The sequence below is a fragment of the Aptenodytes patagonicus genome, chromosome 5, assembly GCF_965638725.1.
Source record: "Aptenodytes patagonicus chromosome 5, bAptPat1.pri.cur, whole genome shotgun sequence".
Lineage (NCBI taxonomy): Eukaryota > Metazoa > Chordata > Aves > Sphenisciformes > Spheniscidae > Aptenodytes > Aptenodytes patagonicus.
In genome coordinates, this window is record NC_134953.1 from 63,488,724 (window position 1) to 63,503,865 (window position 15,142).

The 15,142-nt window shown below is 43.5% G+C and overlaps 2 protein-coding genes across 2 annotated transcripts in view; one reads left to right on the plus strand and one right to left on the minus strand.

Moving 5' to 3' along the window:
• Positions 1-1,459: 1,459 nt before the first annotated feature.
• CPT2 (carnitine palmitoyltransferase 2) lies at positions 1,460-10,108 on the minus strand. Its single transcript, XM_076340183.1, has 5 exons — positions 9,969-10,108; positions 7,251-7,331; positions 7,031-7,137; positions 3,524-4,828; positions 1,460-2,549 (listed from the first exon to the last, which is right to left on the minus strand). The coding sequence occupies exons 1-5, from the start codon at positions 10,106-10,108 to the stop codon at positions 2,218-2,220; spliced, it is 1,965 nt and encodes a 654-aa protein (XP_076196298.1). The 3' UTR covers positions 1,460-2,217.
• Positions 10,109-11,897: 1,789 nt separating this feature from the next.
• Positions 11,898-15,142, plus strand: part of SLC1A7 (solute carrier family 1 member 7) — a 63,945-nt gene continuing 60,700 nt past the window's right edge. Inside the window, exons 1-2 of the mRNA XM_076338223.1 lie at positions 11,898-12,038; positions 13,084-13,163. Coding sequence (XP_076194338.1) covers positions 11,898-12,038; positions 13,084-13,163 — 221 coding nt within the window. The remainder of the gene's footprint in view (positions 12,039-13,083; positions 13,164-15,142) is intronic.

Consider the following 15,142-nt stretch of genomic DNA (forward strand, 5'->3'; position numbering starts at 1 on the left):
TTGCTACCACGCACTTTGTAGCTGGCAGAGTCCCAGTTGTGAACAGCACACAAGCAACTGTCTGCATCAGTTTCATCTCGCCTTCACAGCACCGCTAAGTTTTATTGATGTTTATGCTCAAGCTCTCCTGCAATCCCTTCAGAGAGTTCTGATAAGTCTTAAGTCTTCAGAACTTCTGCAATGAGCCCCAATGCATTAAAGATGCAGCTCTAGGCACTACGACTCTGGCAGCAGTGTTCCCCAGGGCTCAGTTTTGGGGCCGGTCTTGTTCAATATCTTTATCAATGATCTGGATGAGGGGATTGAGTGCACCCTCAGTAAGTTTGCAGATGACACCAAGTTGGGCAGGAGCATTGATCTGCTCGAGGGTAGGAAGGCTCTGCAGAGGGACCTGGACAGGCTGGATCGATGGGCTGAGGCCAACGGTATGAGATTCAAGTGCCGGGTCCTGCACTTCAGCCACAACAACCCCATGCAATGCTACAGGCTTGGGGAAGAGTGGCTGGAAAGCTGCCTGGAGGAAAAGGACCTGGGGGTGCTGGTTGACAGCCAGCTGGACATGAGCCAGCAGCGTGCCCAGGTGGCCAAAGCGGCCAATGGCATCCTGGCCTGTATCAGAAATAGTGTGGCCAGCAGGAGTAGGGAAGTGATCGTGCCCCTGTACTCGGCACTGGTGAGGCTGCACCTCAAATACTGTGTTCAGTTTTGGGCCCCTCACTACAAGAAGGACGTCGAGGTGCTGGAGCGTGTCCAGAGAAGGGCAACGAGGCTGGTGAAGGGTCTGGAGAACAAGTCTTATGAGGAGCGGCTGAGGGAACTGGGGTTGTTTAGCCTGGAGAAGAGGAGGCTGAGGGGAGACCTCATCGCTCTCTACAACTACCTGAAAGGAGGTTGTAGCGAGGTGGGTGTTGGTCTCTTCTCCCAAGTAACAAGCGATAGGACAAGAGGAAATGGCCTCAAGTTGCGCCAGGGGAGGTTTAGATTGGACACGAGGAAAAATTTCTTCACCGAAAGGGTTGTCAAGCATTGGAACAGGCTGCCCAGGGAAGTGGTTGAGTCACCATCCCTGGAAGTATTTAAAAGACATGTAGATGAGGCACTTAGGGACATGGTTTAGTGGGCATGGTGGTGTTGGGTTGATGGTTGGACTCGATGATCTTAGAGGTCCTTTCCAACCTTAATGATTGTATGATTCTATGAAATTTACTACAATAAGTGACATCAAAAGTTCTAGCTGATAGAACAAGGAGGAAACAGGAAAATGTTCTGTTGAGGTTACTTTTCCACAGTAAGAGGATGTTTGGAAAAAGAGAACCCCAAGAGATAAAGTTCAGTGATTTTTCTTTTTTAAGACACAAGAGCACAGGTTTACGTAGCAAAACAAAAGCAGATTACTGGACAGACTTCATGTATGGAAGGGGAGAGCCAACACTGCAGCATGCTTTCAGTAGTATTCTTTTCAACCTTTATAAGAAACACGAGCTATTGATAAAGGGACTACCCATGCTGTATTATTTCGATATGACAATAAAATAACTTTGTGGTTATTAATAGATAGCTTTATTACAATACAGTCTCTTCCAGTCAATTTAACAACACAGTTGGTGATTGCAGGTTACTTAAAGCCTCCCACTTCATTTTTTGTTTCTCAAAAAGCTGTTACAGTGGAAAGGCTTCAAGCAGTTGAGGCACAATCAGTTCTGATATCAATTCAAGTTTAAATTAGAGAAAAGTAAGTGTGACAAGTTAGTAAGGAAGCTTACTGCAAGAGTGCAAATGTAACCACTCTTCCATATTTAAAATTATTGTGCATACTTTTTAAAATCAAACAGTTTAAGAGTGGTATCACAGTGCTGTTGTCTGTCTGAACACTCATGGAACACAGATGTTCCAAGTTCACAAACTTGGTAACAATGCTTTTTATTTTAAATAATGTGTTTTAAGAACACATGGATCTGTTGGAACAGATGGGTCTGTTACTTAATTTTGACATTGTCAATGTTTGTATTTCCTGAAACATGCATTCAAGGTCTGTACTTGATTTCTTTAAAATAGATACAAATTTCATAGTGAATCTAACAGTATTCAAGTTCAATGAAGATAAATGAAGCCAATTAAGCTGGGCAGTCTCAGCCACCTTGAACACTGATTAGTATGCCAATTAGACATAGTCTGCATTTTGTACTGCAACTGTAAAGTGTTCCAACATTTTTATGTCTAACTACTCATTTTCTTGCCCTTTAAAACATTAAAGATATCTTCTAGTGACTTGTATATACACTGAAGGAATTCCTTACCATTCCTAGTTGGGTAAGAAGAAACATTGCAACCTATCCAATCATTATGTACCTGATATCCTACTCCAAAACCATCAGACACCACTGGGCCAAACCCTCCTAATTGCACAGCTGGGCTTAACAATGTGCTTGTAGAAATGATGTTGTGATTAAGCCGAGCATAGGCTTGGTCTTGATAGAAATCAGGCAGTGCAATATCTTTGGATAAGGCTAAATAGCGCAAGCCAAAGAGATGTCGGTCAAATCCCTGACCTGTTAAAATAAAATAACAAGTATTAGAGAGATGACTAATTTTTGTGGGAAGTAAACTCACTTATTTTGACATCACATTGTTTTTCAGCCATAAAAGAGGAGGTCTATAGAACTGGGTTTTACTTTCATATTAGCAGGAATAATTTTTCAGAACCCAGACATTCTGCACTTCTAATGCATGTATCCTAGGGAATGAGGGCTTGCTGTACTGCTAGCCTCAACCAGGAATCATGATAGTAAACAAAAGTGCAATGTTAACATTGTTAGCAACATCTTGTTGTTAACATCTTGTTAACAACAAGACAATTTTAATAATACATCGCATTCTTTGATTAACTATTTACCTGAACATATCCAGGTTGTTTAAAACAGAGAAAAGCTTTCTTAAAATTTATGAATCTAAAGAGGAAGAGGATCTTGCATCAACAAAAGGAGGCAAATCTTAGACTCTATGGGGTAATGTTCAACAGTCAATTTTACTGAAGCAATAAAACAAGTTATGCTTCTGGGAAGGACAATTCAAAAGAAAGCATTTAGAAAAATACCAGGAGTAGCACAGCCAAAGAATCAGTTTGATTTGGAAGTTGTTAAAGCTTTTATCCCCTGCAGGGATAAGGTAGGAACTCCTCGGACATAAAGCCAAAGTTCTTGGCTGCCTTGGGGAGTACAACATGCACTAGGTATTTATCAAATTTTCTAATAGCCCAGCTGCTATAAAGACAAAAACTAAAGTATAAAAAATTCTCCACACGTTAACAGTGAAGTGGGAAGCACAGAGGCATTCTCCTCCATCAAGAAACAAGTCTTAGAGAATGCATTTTAAACTGCAGCCTTCTGCTACTGTTTTTGTCAAGTTTACATTAACATTAGACCTCCACGAAAATTAAATTATTTAGTTGTGAAGTAAACATTTACAGCAACTTTAATAGACATTTTAATGCAAAAGCAAGAGTGTTTGATATATTCCTACTTACCCATAGCAGCTTCTTTTGTCAAATGGCCATGGTATTTTGAGCACTCCACTATCAACTTCTGAAGCTCTTCTGTGCTATGTTTGGACAGTTCCCTGACAAAAGCTTCTGAACATTTCTTTGTATGGATAGAGGCAGGACGTATAGTTTCTGTACGACCATGTTTGAAAGCTGCAGTACTACAAGACTCATATGTAGCAACAGTCTGATTGTATTGTCGAAGGAAAGCCATCTGGAAGGCAAGCTGAGCCACAGCATCTGGACTTACCTTCTTCTGCTTTAGAAGGTCCTTGCCCCCTTCACGGAACTGAATCATATTAAGAGACAGTGCTTCTACACTGGCATCAAACTTCTGTTTGGCTTTGGTAATTCCTGCTTTTAAGGCATCATTCAGCTTAAAGTCAAGTTTCTGTACTGCTCTAGAAGAGTCTACTGAAGCAGGCTGGGACTGGGGGCTGATGGCTGGTGCCTTGGTGCTATCTTTAAAAACCTCATTCTGGAACCTGAGCACAGCCACACCATCTCCCCAGGAATGTTCAAAATTAATTCCTGCAGTGCCATCCTTAGTTATGATAAGATTAAAGGATTTGTCATACCAGCGGTTAGCACCATCTCCATGCAACATAGTGTGGGACAAGTGCACAAAGTCTTTAATGGGAAAATCATCTAAACTTAAACAAAATACCGCAGAGTCTACTTTCTGAAGAGCTTCTTCATTGCCATTATCCAGTAGATTCTTTCTCAGCAATGCCCACGTATCTCGGTTTTCACTGGAGAGGTAGCCAAGAGGGAAGGCTGGGGCTGGACTGTTGTCACTAAGGATGTATTTCAAGTGTGCTTGTATTTCTGAAGGTTTCAACATATTTCCGTCTCTATCAATAACATCAAATACATAAAAATTCCCATTTCTCAGTACCAGTAAATGTTTTGCCTTTTCATCTGTATAAAGCTCATCTCTGTTGAGTTTAGGCAGCCGCGTAGAATTGAAAAGCCTGAAGTACTGAGACATATCTAGGGGGTACGCATTGACCATGTAGGCACCAAACCAAGAAAGTGAAGAAGGCACAAATCGGATAATTTTTTTAAAGATCTGAGTGTCACTTTTTTCCGGATTGAGGTGAAAAACTTCTGGTTCAAGATAACCAGCCCTGAAGGTCTTCATAAAACGTACAGCAGAAACAGTCATGTTCGTAGCTCGTATGAGCTGATCGTTATATTCAGATTTCGGATCAGGATTAAAAGACATAAATGCATTAAAATTCAAAACAACAGGTTCACGTGCTTTTAGGTACATGTCAAACCAGGGACCTGAAAATGGAGAGTTGAAAAATAGGTCAGAACATAAGAGCAGCTTACCAAGTCAGACCAGAGGTTCACATAGTCAATATGTGATCACGAATAAACACCTCTTGAAGTGCGTACAAACAAGACAAACATATGTAGTAAGTCCCCCAGGGATTCTCCCAACCTCCAATTATGAAGAAAGGTACTGTTGACTAATTGTAAAAATACTGTATTTGGAGTGATCCATATCAAGAGTGTCAGTGTCATCAGCAACAAGGGCCAATTTCCATGTTTTGTATATGGCTCAGTGATAAACCGTAACTCCTGCGACATACAATGCAGCTCCCCAGCACTATATTTTGGTGCACACCTCACATTTGGAGTGGAACATGCCTTTAAGCTATTAATTTCTGCAACTCTCTGTCACTGAGGGCATGCTTCTCTTTAGAACCACCTTTATTTCTGATCCAGTGTTTCCCTCATTCCTGCCAGCATTCCTCCATCTACATTTGCTGTCTTACATTTCCACCTCCTTCCTCTTTCTATCCACTAAAATGATCAGCACAGGGCAAAACTCTTGATACCGATGCATTACCACCAGTCTCTCAAGCTGGCAAAAAGACGAGGTTAGAGGGGACCGTACGGTTATTCTTCCAGGCCCAGAACTGACTTCGGAAAGCAGAATTACATTTGATACCCACAGGTCTTTTAGATCAAGAAGCATGAGTGTGATCCAAAGGTTTTGTGCTTGCCAAAACCAAGGGAATCAATCATAGCTCCTTTACACCTGCCTATGAGTAAATGAAAATCCAGGGGGCATAGGCAGAGAAGGGATTTTTTAGGTAGGTTCTATTTCATCATCATTAAAAACTTCAAACTCGACAAGCTCTGGTATTGCACACTGACTGGATGCAGACAAAGGAAGCAAGTGCACACCAACTTCATCTCAAGGCAGCTGATGTATTAAAAATTATTATTTCAAGCCTGGATTGGTCCCAGGTAGACCCTTCTAACTGGGCTGTAAGAAGGGCAATGGGTAACTCAAGGACCTAAGTTACAATCTTAATTTCAGGTCCTCACAGGTGAGTAACTACCATTCACCTACAGTTTTAAGACCACATCTGTCATCATCACATAGCCCTTTAACTTTGGACTTCAAAGTCCAGGGTGGAGGCAATTATACATACTTTCAGAAACCAATTTCAAGTGGAACAGGTCTTTTATGAGGCCTGAAAAATAATAACTAAACAAAAAGGAATACAAACACCCCACAGTTCACGGACACAAAGCAGCATGCTGGTTAGTGTTGACAAACACCATAAAGCCACCAGTTAAAACCCCAGATGTTGTTCAAAGTGAATGGAAAGTAAAAGATAACAAACCGAACAGCAGCTTTTGTGAAATAATCTGGTATTCTCTACAGAATTTGTGGTAGCTAACACCCTTATAAGCAGTCTCAACAGATAGCAAGGATAGAAGTGTATTCGCTGGGCAACATGCAAACTTCTACTTCCATAGGTATCTGAGTATTTCTACCTCTGTTGCTATCCATCCAATACTTTCATAAGCAGACACTTGTATTTGGAAGTCAGCGGAAGCAATAATAAGGAAGAACAATAAAAAAACTATATGTATATTCTCCCTCTCTTAATTTTTCTTTATTCTCACCTTCCTCTTTCTGTCACTCCTTTTCTTTTGCTCTTTAAAAGAACATGGTGTTTAGTTTTGGGGGGTTTTAAGTCCAGAGCACTGACCACTCCTGCCTCCCGAAGCTTAGTCATATTCTCTGACCCCCCCTCAGAGTTCAGTTTTATTGCTAAATAACTTGGAATTATTTGAAAATGATTGCTTTAGTTTCCTTAAGGGAGTTAACAGTTAAGCGCCTCTATTAACCTAAACATAAATAGATAGCAATGTAAAAAGAAAAAAGATAAACCCTGTAAACTCAAATTTAAATACACTAACTCATGAAAAAATACCGTTTCTCCAATATCCATCTATCCAGTATTCTGGTATATATACAAGTTAGATGATGGGCATTCTTCTTTCTACCAGAGACTTGGAATTTGCTCAAATACAGTCACAGGTAGTATTCACAGCATGTTATTCCAAGTTTATGGAGTACAGAACTTAAGCTTCAGCCTATTTTATTTGTAGCATTATGAGCTGTCTGTTATCAAGCATGATGATCTACAGACTCCTTCTATATCCAGTAGGCCAACATACCTGTGATGTAACTAGTATGCTTGTTCTGATTGTCTTGAGCAACCAGTTGCTCGTGCAGCTCTCTTCCAATTCCCTTTTGAAAGTGATGAGCAAGTTCTTCAGTTTTCCTACAGCAATCAATAAGAGTCAAAATGCTGTCACAAGTCATATTTTTTATATGTAACACTTGGCTTTGAGGCAGCACATGATACTGCAATACGCGTATCTTGTTTGCCCATACCTGAATTGGTCATCATTTAAAAGCGGTTTCTGGGCATTCAGGTATCTCCTAATTGTATCTTCTAGTTTGGGAACCGGCAGTCTGAAGGAAGGGGAACAGAGAGACATGCATTTTATGAGCAGTGGTACTAATGAAGCCCGAGTTTCTTACACAGTAAGAAACTCTCTGCCTCCCCTCTTCCCTATCCTTCCTTATACCCCATATTATCCAAACAGCTCAAAAGTTTCTTCTGGAAGATGAGAAGAAAGGGACTAGATGGACATATGTCATCACAGCATAAGGTTCTTGGAAAACAAGGTAGAAAAACAACTCGACTGTTCTTGTTACAAAGGTATTGCAGTGAAGGGTCTTAATACCTTACAGGGAATACAATGACGTGAACTGTTGCAAGGAGCAGCAGCTATATAGAAGGAAGGTTTAGTTCAGTAGCCACCCCTGCATCGGGACTTCCCCTCACTGCTTGGTGCTGAACATCTACCCTTTCTTGCAAATTTCCTAAACAGTATCTTTGTCATCTGTTTCTCAGCCTAAACATGGAAATGCTCTTCTTCATAGAATCATAGAATAGTTTGGGTTGGAAGGGACCTTTAAAGGTCATCTAGTCCAACCCCCCTGCCGTGGGCAGGGACATCTTCAACTAGATCAGGTTGCTCAGAGCCCCATCCAACCTGACCTTGAATGTTTCCAGGGACGGGGCATCCACCGCCTCTCTGGGCAACCTGTGCCAGTGTTTCACCACCCTCAGCAAAAAAAATTTCTTCCTTATATCTAGTCTAAATCTACCCCCCTTTAGTTTAAAGCCACCCCCCCTGTCCTGCCGCAACAGGCCCTGCTAAAAAGTTTGCCACCATCTTTTTTTATAAGCCCCCTTTAAGTACTGATAGGCTGCAATATGGTCTCCCCGAAGCCTTCTCTTCTCTAGGCTGAACAACCCCAACTCTCTCAGCCTTTCTTCATAGGAGAGGTGTTCCATCCCCCGATCATTTCCGTGGCCCTCTTCTGGACCCGCTCCAACAGGTCCATGTCTTTCTTATGCTGAGGGCTCCAGAGCTGGACACAGTACTCCAGGTAGGGTCTCACCAGGGCAGAGTAGAAGGGCAGAATCACCTCCCTCCACCTGCTGGCCACGCTTCTTTGGATGCAGCCCAGCATATGATTGGCCTTCTGGGCTGCGAGCGCACATTGCCAGCTCATGTCCAGCTTTTCATCCACCAGTACCCCCAAGTCCTTCTCGGCAGGGTTGCTCTCAACCCCTTCATCCCCCAGGCTGTATTGATACCGGGGGTTGCCCCGACCCAGGTGCAGGACCTTGCACTTGGCCTTGTTAAACCTCATGAGGTTCACACAGGCCCACTTCTTGAGCTTGTCCAGGTCCCTCTGGATGGCATCCCGTCCCTCTGGTGTGTCGACCGCACCACTCAGCTTGGTGTCATCTGCAAACTTGCTGAGGGTGCACTTGATCCCACTATCTCATTGATGAAGGCATTAAACAGTACCAGTCCCAATACGGACCCCTGCGGGACGCCACTCGTCACCAACCTCCATCGGGACATTGAGCCGTTGACCACTACCCTCTGGATGCAACCATCTAACCAATTCCTCACCCGCCGGACAGTCCACCCATCAAATCCATACCTCTCCAGTTTAGCGAGAAGGATGTTGTGGGGGACCATGTCAAAGGCCTTACAGAGCTCCAGATAGACGACATCTGTAGCCCTTCCCATGTCCACTGATGTAGTCACTCCATCATAGAAGGCCATTAGGTTAGTCACGCAGGACTTGCCCTTGGTGAAGCCATGCTGGCTGTCTCAAATCACCTCCCTGTCCTCCATGTGCCTTAGCATAGCTTCCAGGAGGATCTGTTCCATGATCTTCCCAGGCACAGACATGAGACTGACTGGCCTGTTGTTCCCCAGGTCTTCCTTTTTTCCCTTTTTAAAAATGGGGGTTATGTTTCCCCTTTTCCAGTCAGTGGGAACTTCACCAGACTGCCACAACTTCTCAAGTACAATGGATAGTGGCTTAGCAACTTCATCCGCCAGTTCCTTCAGGACCCGCGGATGGATCTCATCGGGTCCCATGGACTTGTGCACCTTCAGGTGCCTTAGATGGTCTCGAACCTGATGTTCTCCCACAGTGGGCAGCTCTTCATTCTCCCAGTCCCCGCCTTTGCCTTCTGCGGCTTGGGCGGTGAGGCTCGAGCACTTGCCAGTGAAGACCGAGGCAAAAAATTCTTACTATGAAATAATCCTATCACGCTCACGGAGGGTACTTTGCAACCTGAAGAGATGTTTCAGTAGTAGGCTTATAGTCATGTTTATGCTTTAAAAAACAAAATCATTCCTCTCCACTGTGATTTAGGAAGAACACATACAACAACAAGCAAGTAGCACACCCCAAGCGCAGCTATACAGAAACGGGAGGGAGGACATTTTCTCTCCCCTCTCCTCAGAGCGGACATCCCAGGGCCTCCGGCCCCACACGGCCGCCGGCCGCCTGCCGCCGCCCCCCCCCCCCCCCCCACCGGAGCCCGGCCCGCCGGGTGCCCTCGGAGGCCACCCCGGGGCTGGCAGTGACGCTGGCTCCCCGGAGAACGCTCACTCCAGGCCTCGCCCCGGCCCCCGCCCGGCGGCGCCTCGGAGAGCCGCGGGACGGGCGGTCCCGAAGGGCAGAGGACCCGGCGGGCGCACCAGGGAGCGGAGCCGCGGTCCGCCGTACCTGGGCAGGCTCTTCTGGTAGTGCATAGTGGGCACGATGCTGCGGTGCAGGTACTCGGCAGCGCCCGCGCTGCTGTAGCCGCGCCGCCAGCGCGCCGCCGCCGCCCGCCGCCGCAGCAGCAGCAGCTGCCGCGCCGCCATGATGCACGCGTCAGAGGCCGTGAGGCGCCGCCCGCGCGGCTCCCCTCGCCGCCGCCCCGGGGCCGGAGGGAGCGGCTGCCGCGGCCCTAGCCGGCTCCCGCGTCGCGCGGTTGAGCGGCTGCGCTCCTCCCAGCGCTGCGGAGCGCCCGGACCCGTTCGGGATGAGCTCACAACGCCCTGCGGCGGGGCGGAGGCAGCAGCTCGGCACCTCGCGACGCGTTCGCACCGGCGCGTCGGAGGAACTGGGGCTGGGTCCCCGAAAGCCGCCCGGGGAAGAGGCGGGCGGGGGGGGGGGGGGGGGAGTCAGCCAAATGGCGGCCAGGCCCCGCGGCACGGAGGGCTTCCGCCGAGCCCTCTCCTGCCCGGGCGGGCCTCGGGCGGCGCCGGCTCCTCTGCCCTGCACGGCCGTCCAGGGTGAAATGTCCCAGCTGCAAAGCTGAGGGTTGCAGCTAGCGTGGCAGTCGACGTGATTTCATGAAGCATTTTTTTATTATTATTTCATTTGGAAAGTATATTCGATGCATGCTATCGAGGTAGCAAAGTTATCTGGTATTAGAAAATGTCTGGAGTGGGACGGTGCAACATTAGTTCAGTCTTCTTCTACAGGTGCATTAATAAAATTTTCTGTGATCTTGTTTTGACAGCACTCTTGTTCAGCATATAGACTCCACTTTTTGTGTGTGTGTGTGCGCGCGCGCGTGTCCCTATGCCTTACTGACCATACAGCATTCAGGTTCTGCCTTGAAAGAGAACAGTTTAATCTCTCATGAGCTTTTTTACTCGTATGTGAGCATGTAACAACAAATACTGTATTACAGTATAAAATATAATATTGTAAACACACAATTTTGTTGTACTGTATGGAATATTTTCCATAATACCACTGAATAATCTTAGAATAATCCGGAAACAGCAGAAATGTTTCGGTAAGAGTGGCATGGTGAACAGTTATGGTGGTATATTTTTATCAGATACTAGCATAAAAATCAGCATTGAGATTGAATGCGGACACGGCAAAGGAAAGGAAAGCAATCCCCGTGGCTTAGTCTGATAATCCTCTGAAAGTAAATTGGCCCTACTCTAATCAACATAGTGGTTGGAGAAAAAGTGAAATCATTTCACTTCCAAGATAACAAATGCCAAATGCCAGAAGGTGTCCTTGTGTGTGTCAGTATACAGCTATTTTATGTTCGTTGTGTGTCTCTTATGCTACTCATTCAGCCTTTTTTCGCCATGAAAACAAAAAACCCAAGCCTGCTTTAATTAATGAAGTTCAGTTTCACCTAACTTGCCCTGTTGTGATAGTCCGGTTCAAAATGTTACCTGCTGTGCCCTTTAGAAAAACTGCAGTAACATTACTTTTACCCATTTGAATGCATGACTCGCACTGTTCCCTCTCTAGGTTTGGATGTCCAGACCCCAAACTGGGCAGACTGAGGAATGCACTCAAACACCATCTTTCTCCCAGGAGTGTCACTTTGTTTTGAACCAGTCTTGTTTTAGAAATACTACTGCATTCTGTTCTAATTTTCCAGAGCCCCCTAATCTTCTTCCAGGCTCTTAATGATGTAGTCGATAATAGGATTGTTGGTATTAATTTGGAACAATAATGCCAGCTGCTTGCTTGGTGGCTATTGGCAGAGGGGTGACCTTGCAGGTCAGCTAAGCAGAACTGGAAGTGCTTTGATCTGATCTATACAGAGCTGGATCTGTCCACCCAAACAAGAGGAGCGAGTGAATTCTCTCTCCATGGGATGCTGATTCTTCTCCAAAGAGCACGGAGGGCAGCATGGCAGTGGCTTTTGATGCAATCCTCGCTCGGATCAAGGATGTTTGTAAAAGAAATGGTTTGCTCATTCTCTCGGTGTTGTCGGTCACCATTGGCTGTCTTCTCGGATTCTTCCTGAGGACGAGACGGCTCTCCCAGCAGGTATGTGTGGCATGGCAGTGTATCACTACAGAGAAAATATTGTATTTACGTAACAAAAGACGTAGCAACTTGCCCAACTTAAGGATGGACTTTTGAAGATAAAAAGCACGTATGTGTGTTTGTTAAATTTGTTTAATTTCTTTTGTTTGTTAATCTACACTGTTCTTTGGATCTTTTCACACATTCTCAAACAATACATTTGCAAAGGGTTCTGGTCTTTAAGACACCTAGTAAGTCTAGCGTAAGCATATTATAATGTTGCAAGTATGGATAATAATAGTGGGTATTTAAGCTAGATGAAAAGTAGCATCTAATATAGACCTGTTAAAAACTGGTAGTGCGATATATTAATTGGATTTTATATTACTTTGGAACATGTACGTCTAAAGAAAACATGGAATATTTTTCATCATCAGATGTACAGAGGTACAGATGTTTATAATACACCAATGGTATTTTGTATTAATAAACTTGAGATTTCACATCGTTAACAGACCATGTTATTAAAGTCACTTGGGGATTTCTCCTCCAGCATACTTCAGCTAAGCTTTTTGCAGGTACTCATTTCTATCTGCTCTATTAGTCAGACAGAATAGGGAGGGCAACATGCATTGCTGAACGCATTGTTTGAGCACAAAATATAAATCGCAACTAAAAAATATGGCACTTAGTAAATGTGACTAAACTAAAACAATTCTTTGTTCTGCTACTGCTAACTGCAGTCTGAACATCTTTTATGTCTAAGCAGTAGCTTCATACACATCTAGAAAAACACACAAAATGCAGAATGAAGAGATTATTCAGGGCAACCTATTAACAATAGTCCCCAAGAGACGGCATATTTCATTTTTGTCTTCCTTTGTTAAAGGAACAATGTAGTGTGTTTTTGTTGAATTACAACACAGTATGTAATCTAATTAATTTTAAAATGATCTTTTAAAGCCTACTATCTTTGCCACCTTATATACCAAAGCTGCAGATTTTACCAATGTTATCTGATCCACAGCTCTAGCAGGACAATAAGCATCTCTCCATGTATTTCTAGGAAATTAGTTATTTCCAGTTTCCTGGTGAGTTACTGATGAGGATGCTGAAAATGTTGATTCTCCCACTGGTTGTCTCAAGGTAAGTGAGGACAATGATTGTTCCAATAACTTCTGAAGCTTCCTAAATGAGACGTCATCACCACTATTTTGGGTTTAACTGAATTAATGTCAAAATGCCAGGACCATTACTGACTGCTGTACATTGATATTTATAGTGGAGCTATGAACATATTTTTTAATCAATAGGAACATTTATGCTATACCTCTTATAGGTATTATTTTCTTAAAAACTCATGGGTTTTTTTTAATTGATGTTTTCTTCTTTCCTTGTAATGGGAGGATTTCTTCCTTCAAGCTAACTAGAAGTTAAACATATGGAATAAATAATGCACCTTATCAAAAAGCCTACCTTAAATCTAAACTATTGAAATAATACACCATACAAATAAGATGAAAAAGCACAGTTAATTTATAGTCTTCCGCAGTATTTTGAGATGTGCTGTAGTATGATGAATATTGAAAAAAAACCAATGTGTCTCCAGTGAACTAATAATATATGCCTGGCTTCAGCTGGAAGTGAAAGTGATTTCTCAGTACATTAAAGGCAGAACCTTTAGTGGTGCCACTTTATTGGTGGCAGGATTAATGATCTAGATCCTGATGCTGAGAGATGGTGCATGGTAGCTGCCTTTTGCAGTGGGCGGGCATAATTTAGGCTAGCTTTTTCTCTCCTCTAAATTTGTCTTGACTTCCAACTGACTACAATCACAAATACCAGTTGGATGGCCAAAAGCTCTCAGCCCAACACTGAGAGAAGAGATAAGGAGAGATGGAGAGTAACAAAGCTAACTTTACGTAACCAGATCTGAGAAAAAAATCTTGCACTCTTTGGTGCCTTTCCTTGAAGCCTCAGCTTCTAGAACCGAATACACATGCCAAAAACTCATCCATTTTAAGAAAAAGATACGTTTCTAGGCTTCAGATCGCTGAGAGTTGCTGAAAATAAACACAACCCAGCACTAATTTTATTTTTAAATCATCTACCTTTACATCTACCTTCCCATGGTTTTTCACAGAATGAAGCTGATTCATGGTGGTTGCATGCCTAGAACTGGCCATAGTATGACCATAGACTCATACCTGGTTCTGTCCCACGCAGCTAGAGAACATGAAGACAAAATACGTTAGATTTTTTTTAAGAGGTGAAAGGAGAGTTTTCCCAGGTCAGCAGGAGTCTCACATGAGGAAGTGACGTAGTAAAGACAGAAAAGGGTTGGAGCAGAGTCACATGCCTTTCCCTAAAATGTATAGTTCTTTAAATCCCCTTGTTTTTTAGAGATGCCAGGAGGAGAAGCAGCACAGTGGGGCAGAGCTGCTCCGACACAGCCTGTGATAGCTCTAGGTTACCTACGGATGTGTCAGGAGTGAACCTCTGAGCCATACTGTTAGAACTGATGGACTCCATCCTCTGAGGGAGAAAGAGAAGAAACTTTACAGATTTTCAAAGGGATTAGCTCTTATTGTAAGACAGCATGAGTCTATCTCCCTGTATAACAAAGTAACCATCATTTGCTATTGCATACTGAAATTTCAGGTTTTTGCAAAGAAAAAATACTCCAGATATAATTACATTCTTGTACAGTCCTCTTTTTTTTCACAACAGGCACAGTATTTCCCACACATACATTTCATAAAATGAGTAAACCAGTGCTCTGTGTTTTTACCAGTCTGCATACACATTTAAACTAAATTTCTTTGTAGATTTGGAATATTCTCAGCCCATCCTGTGGGAGCAATGACATTTAAATTATCTTCTAAATTACTCCATATTATTGTTTACAAAAGCCAGGGGTACAGTGACAAGCTCTAATTTTACTCTCCTAGTTGAAGATAATGCAAGTTTTTTCTTGAAGTAACAAGTAAAAAAAAAATACTTTTAAAGAAAAGGGAAGGTGAGAAAGGAGGGTTAAAAGAGGCACTCGGTGCAAAATACACTGTCTCCAAGTCCAGAGTTTATCTTGAAGGGTTCTGGCAGAAGTAAAAGGTGGCAAGTGTGTG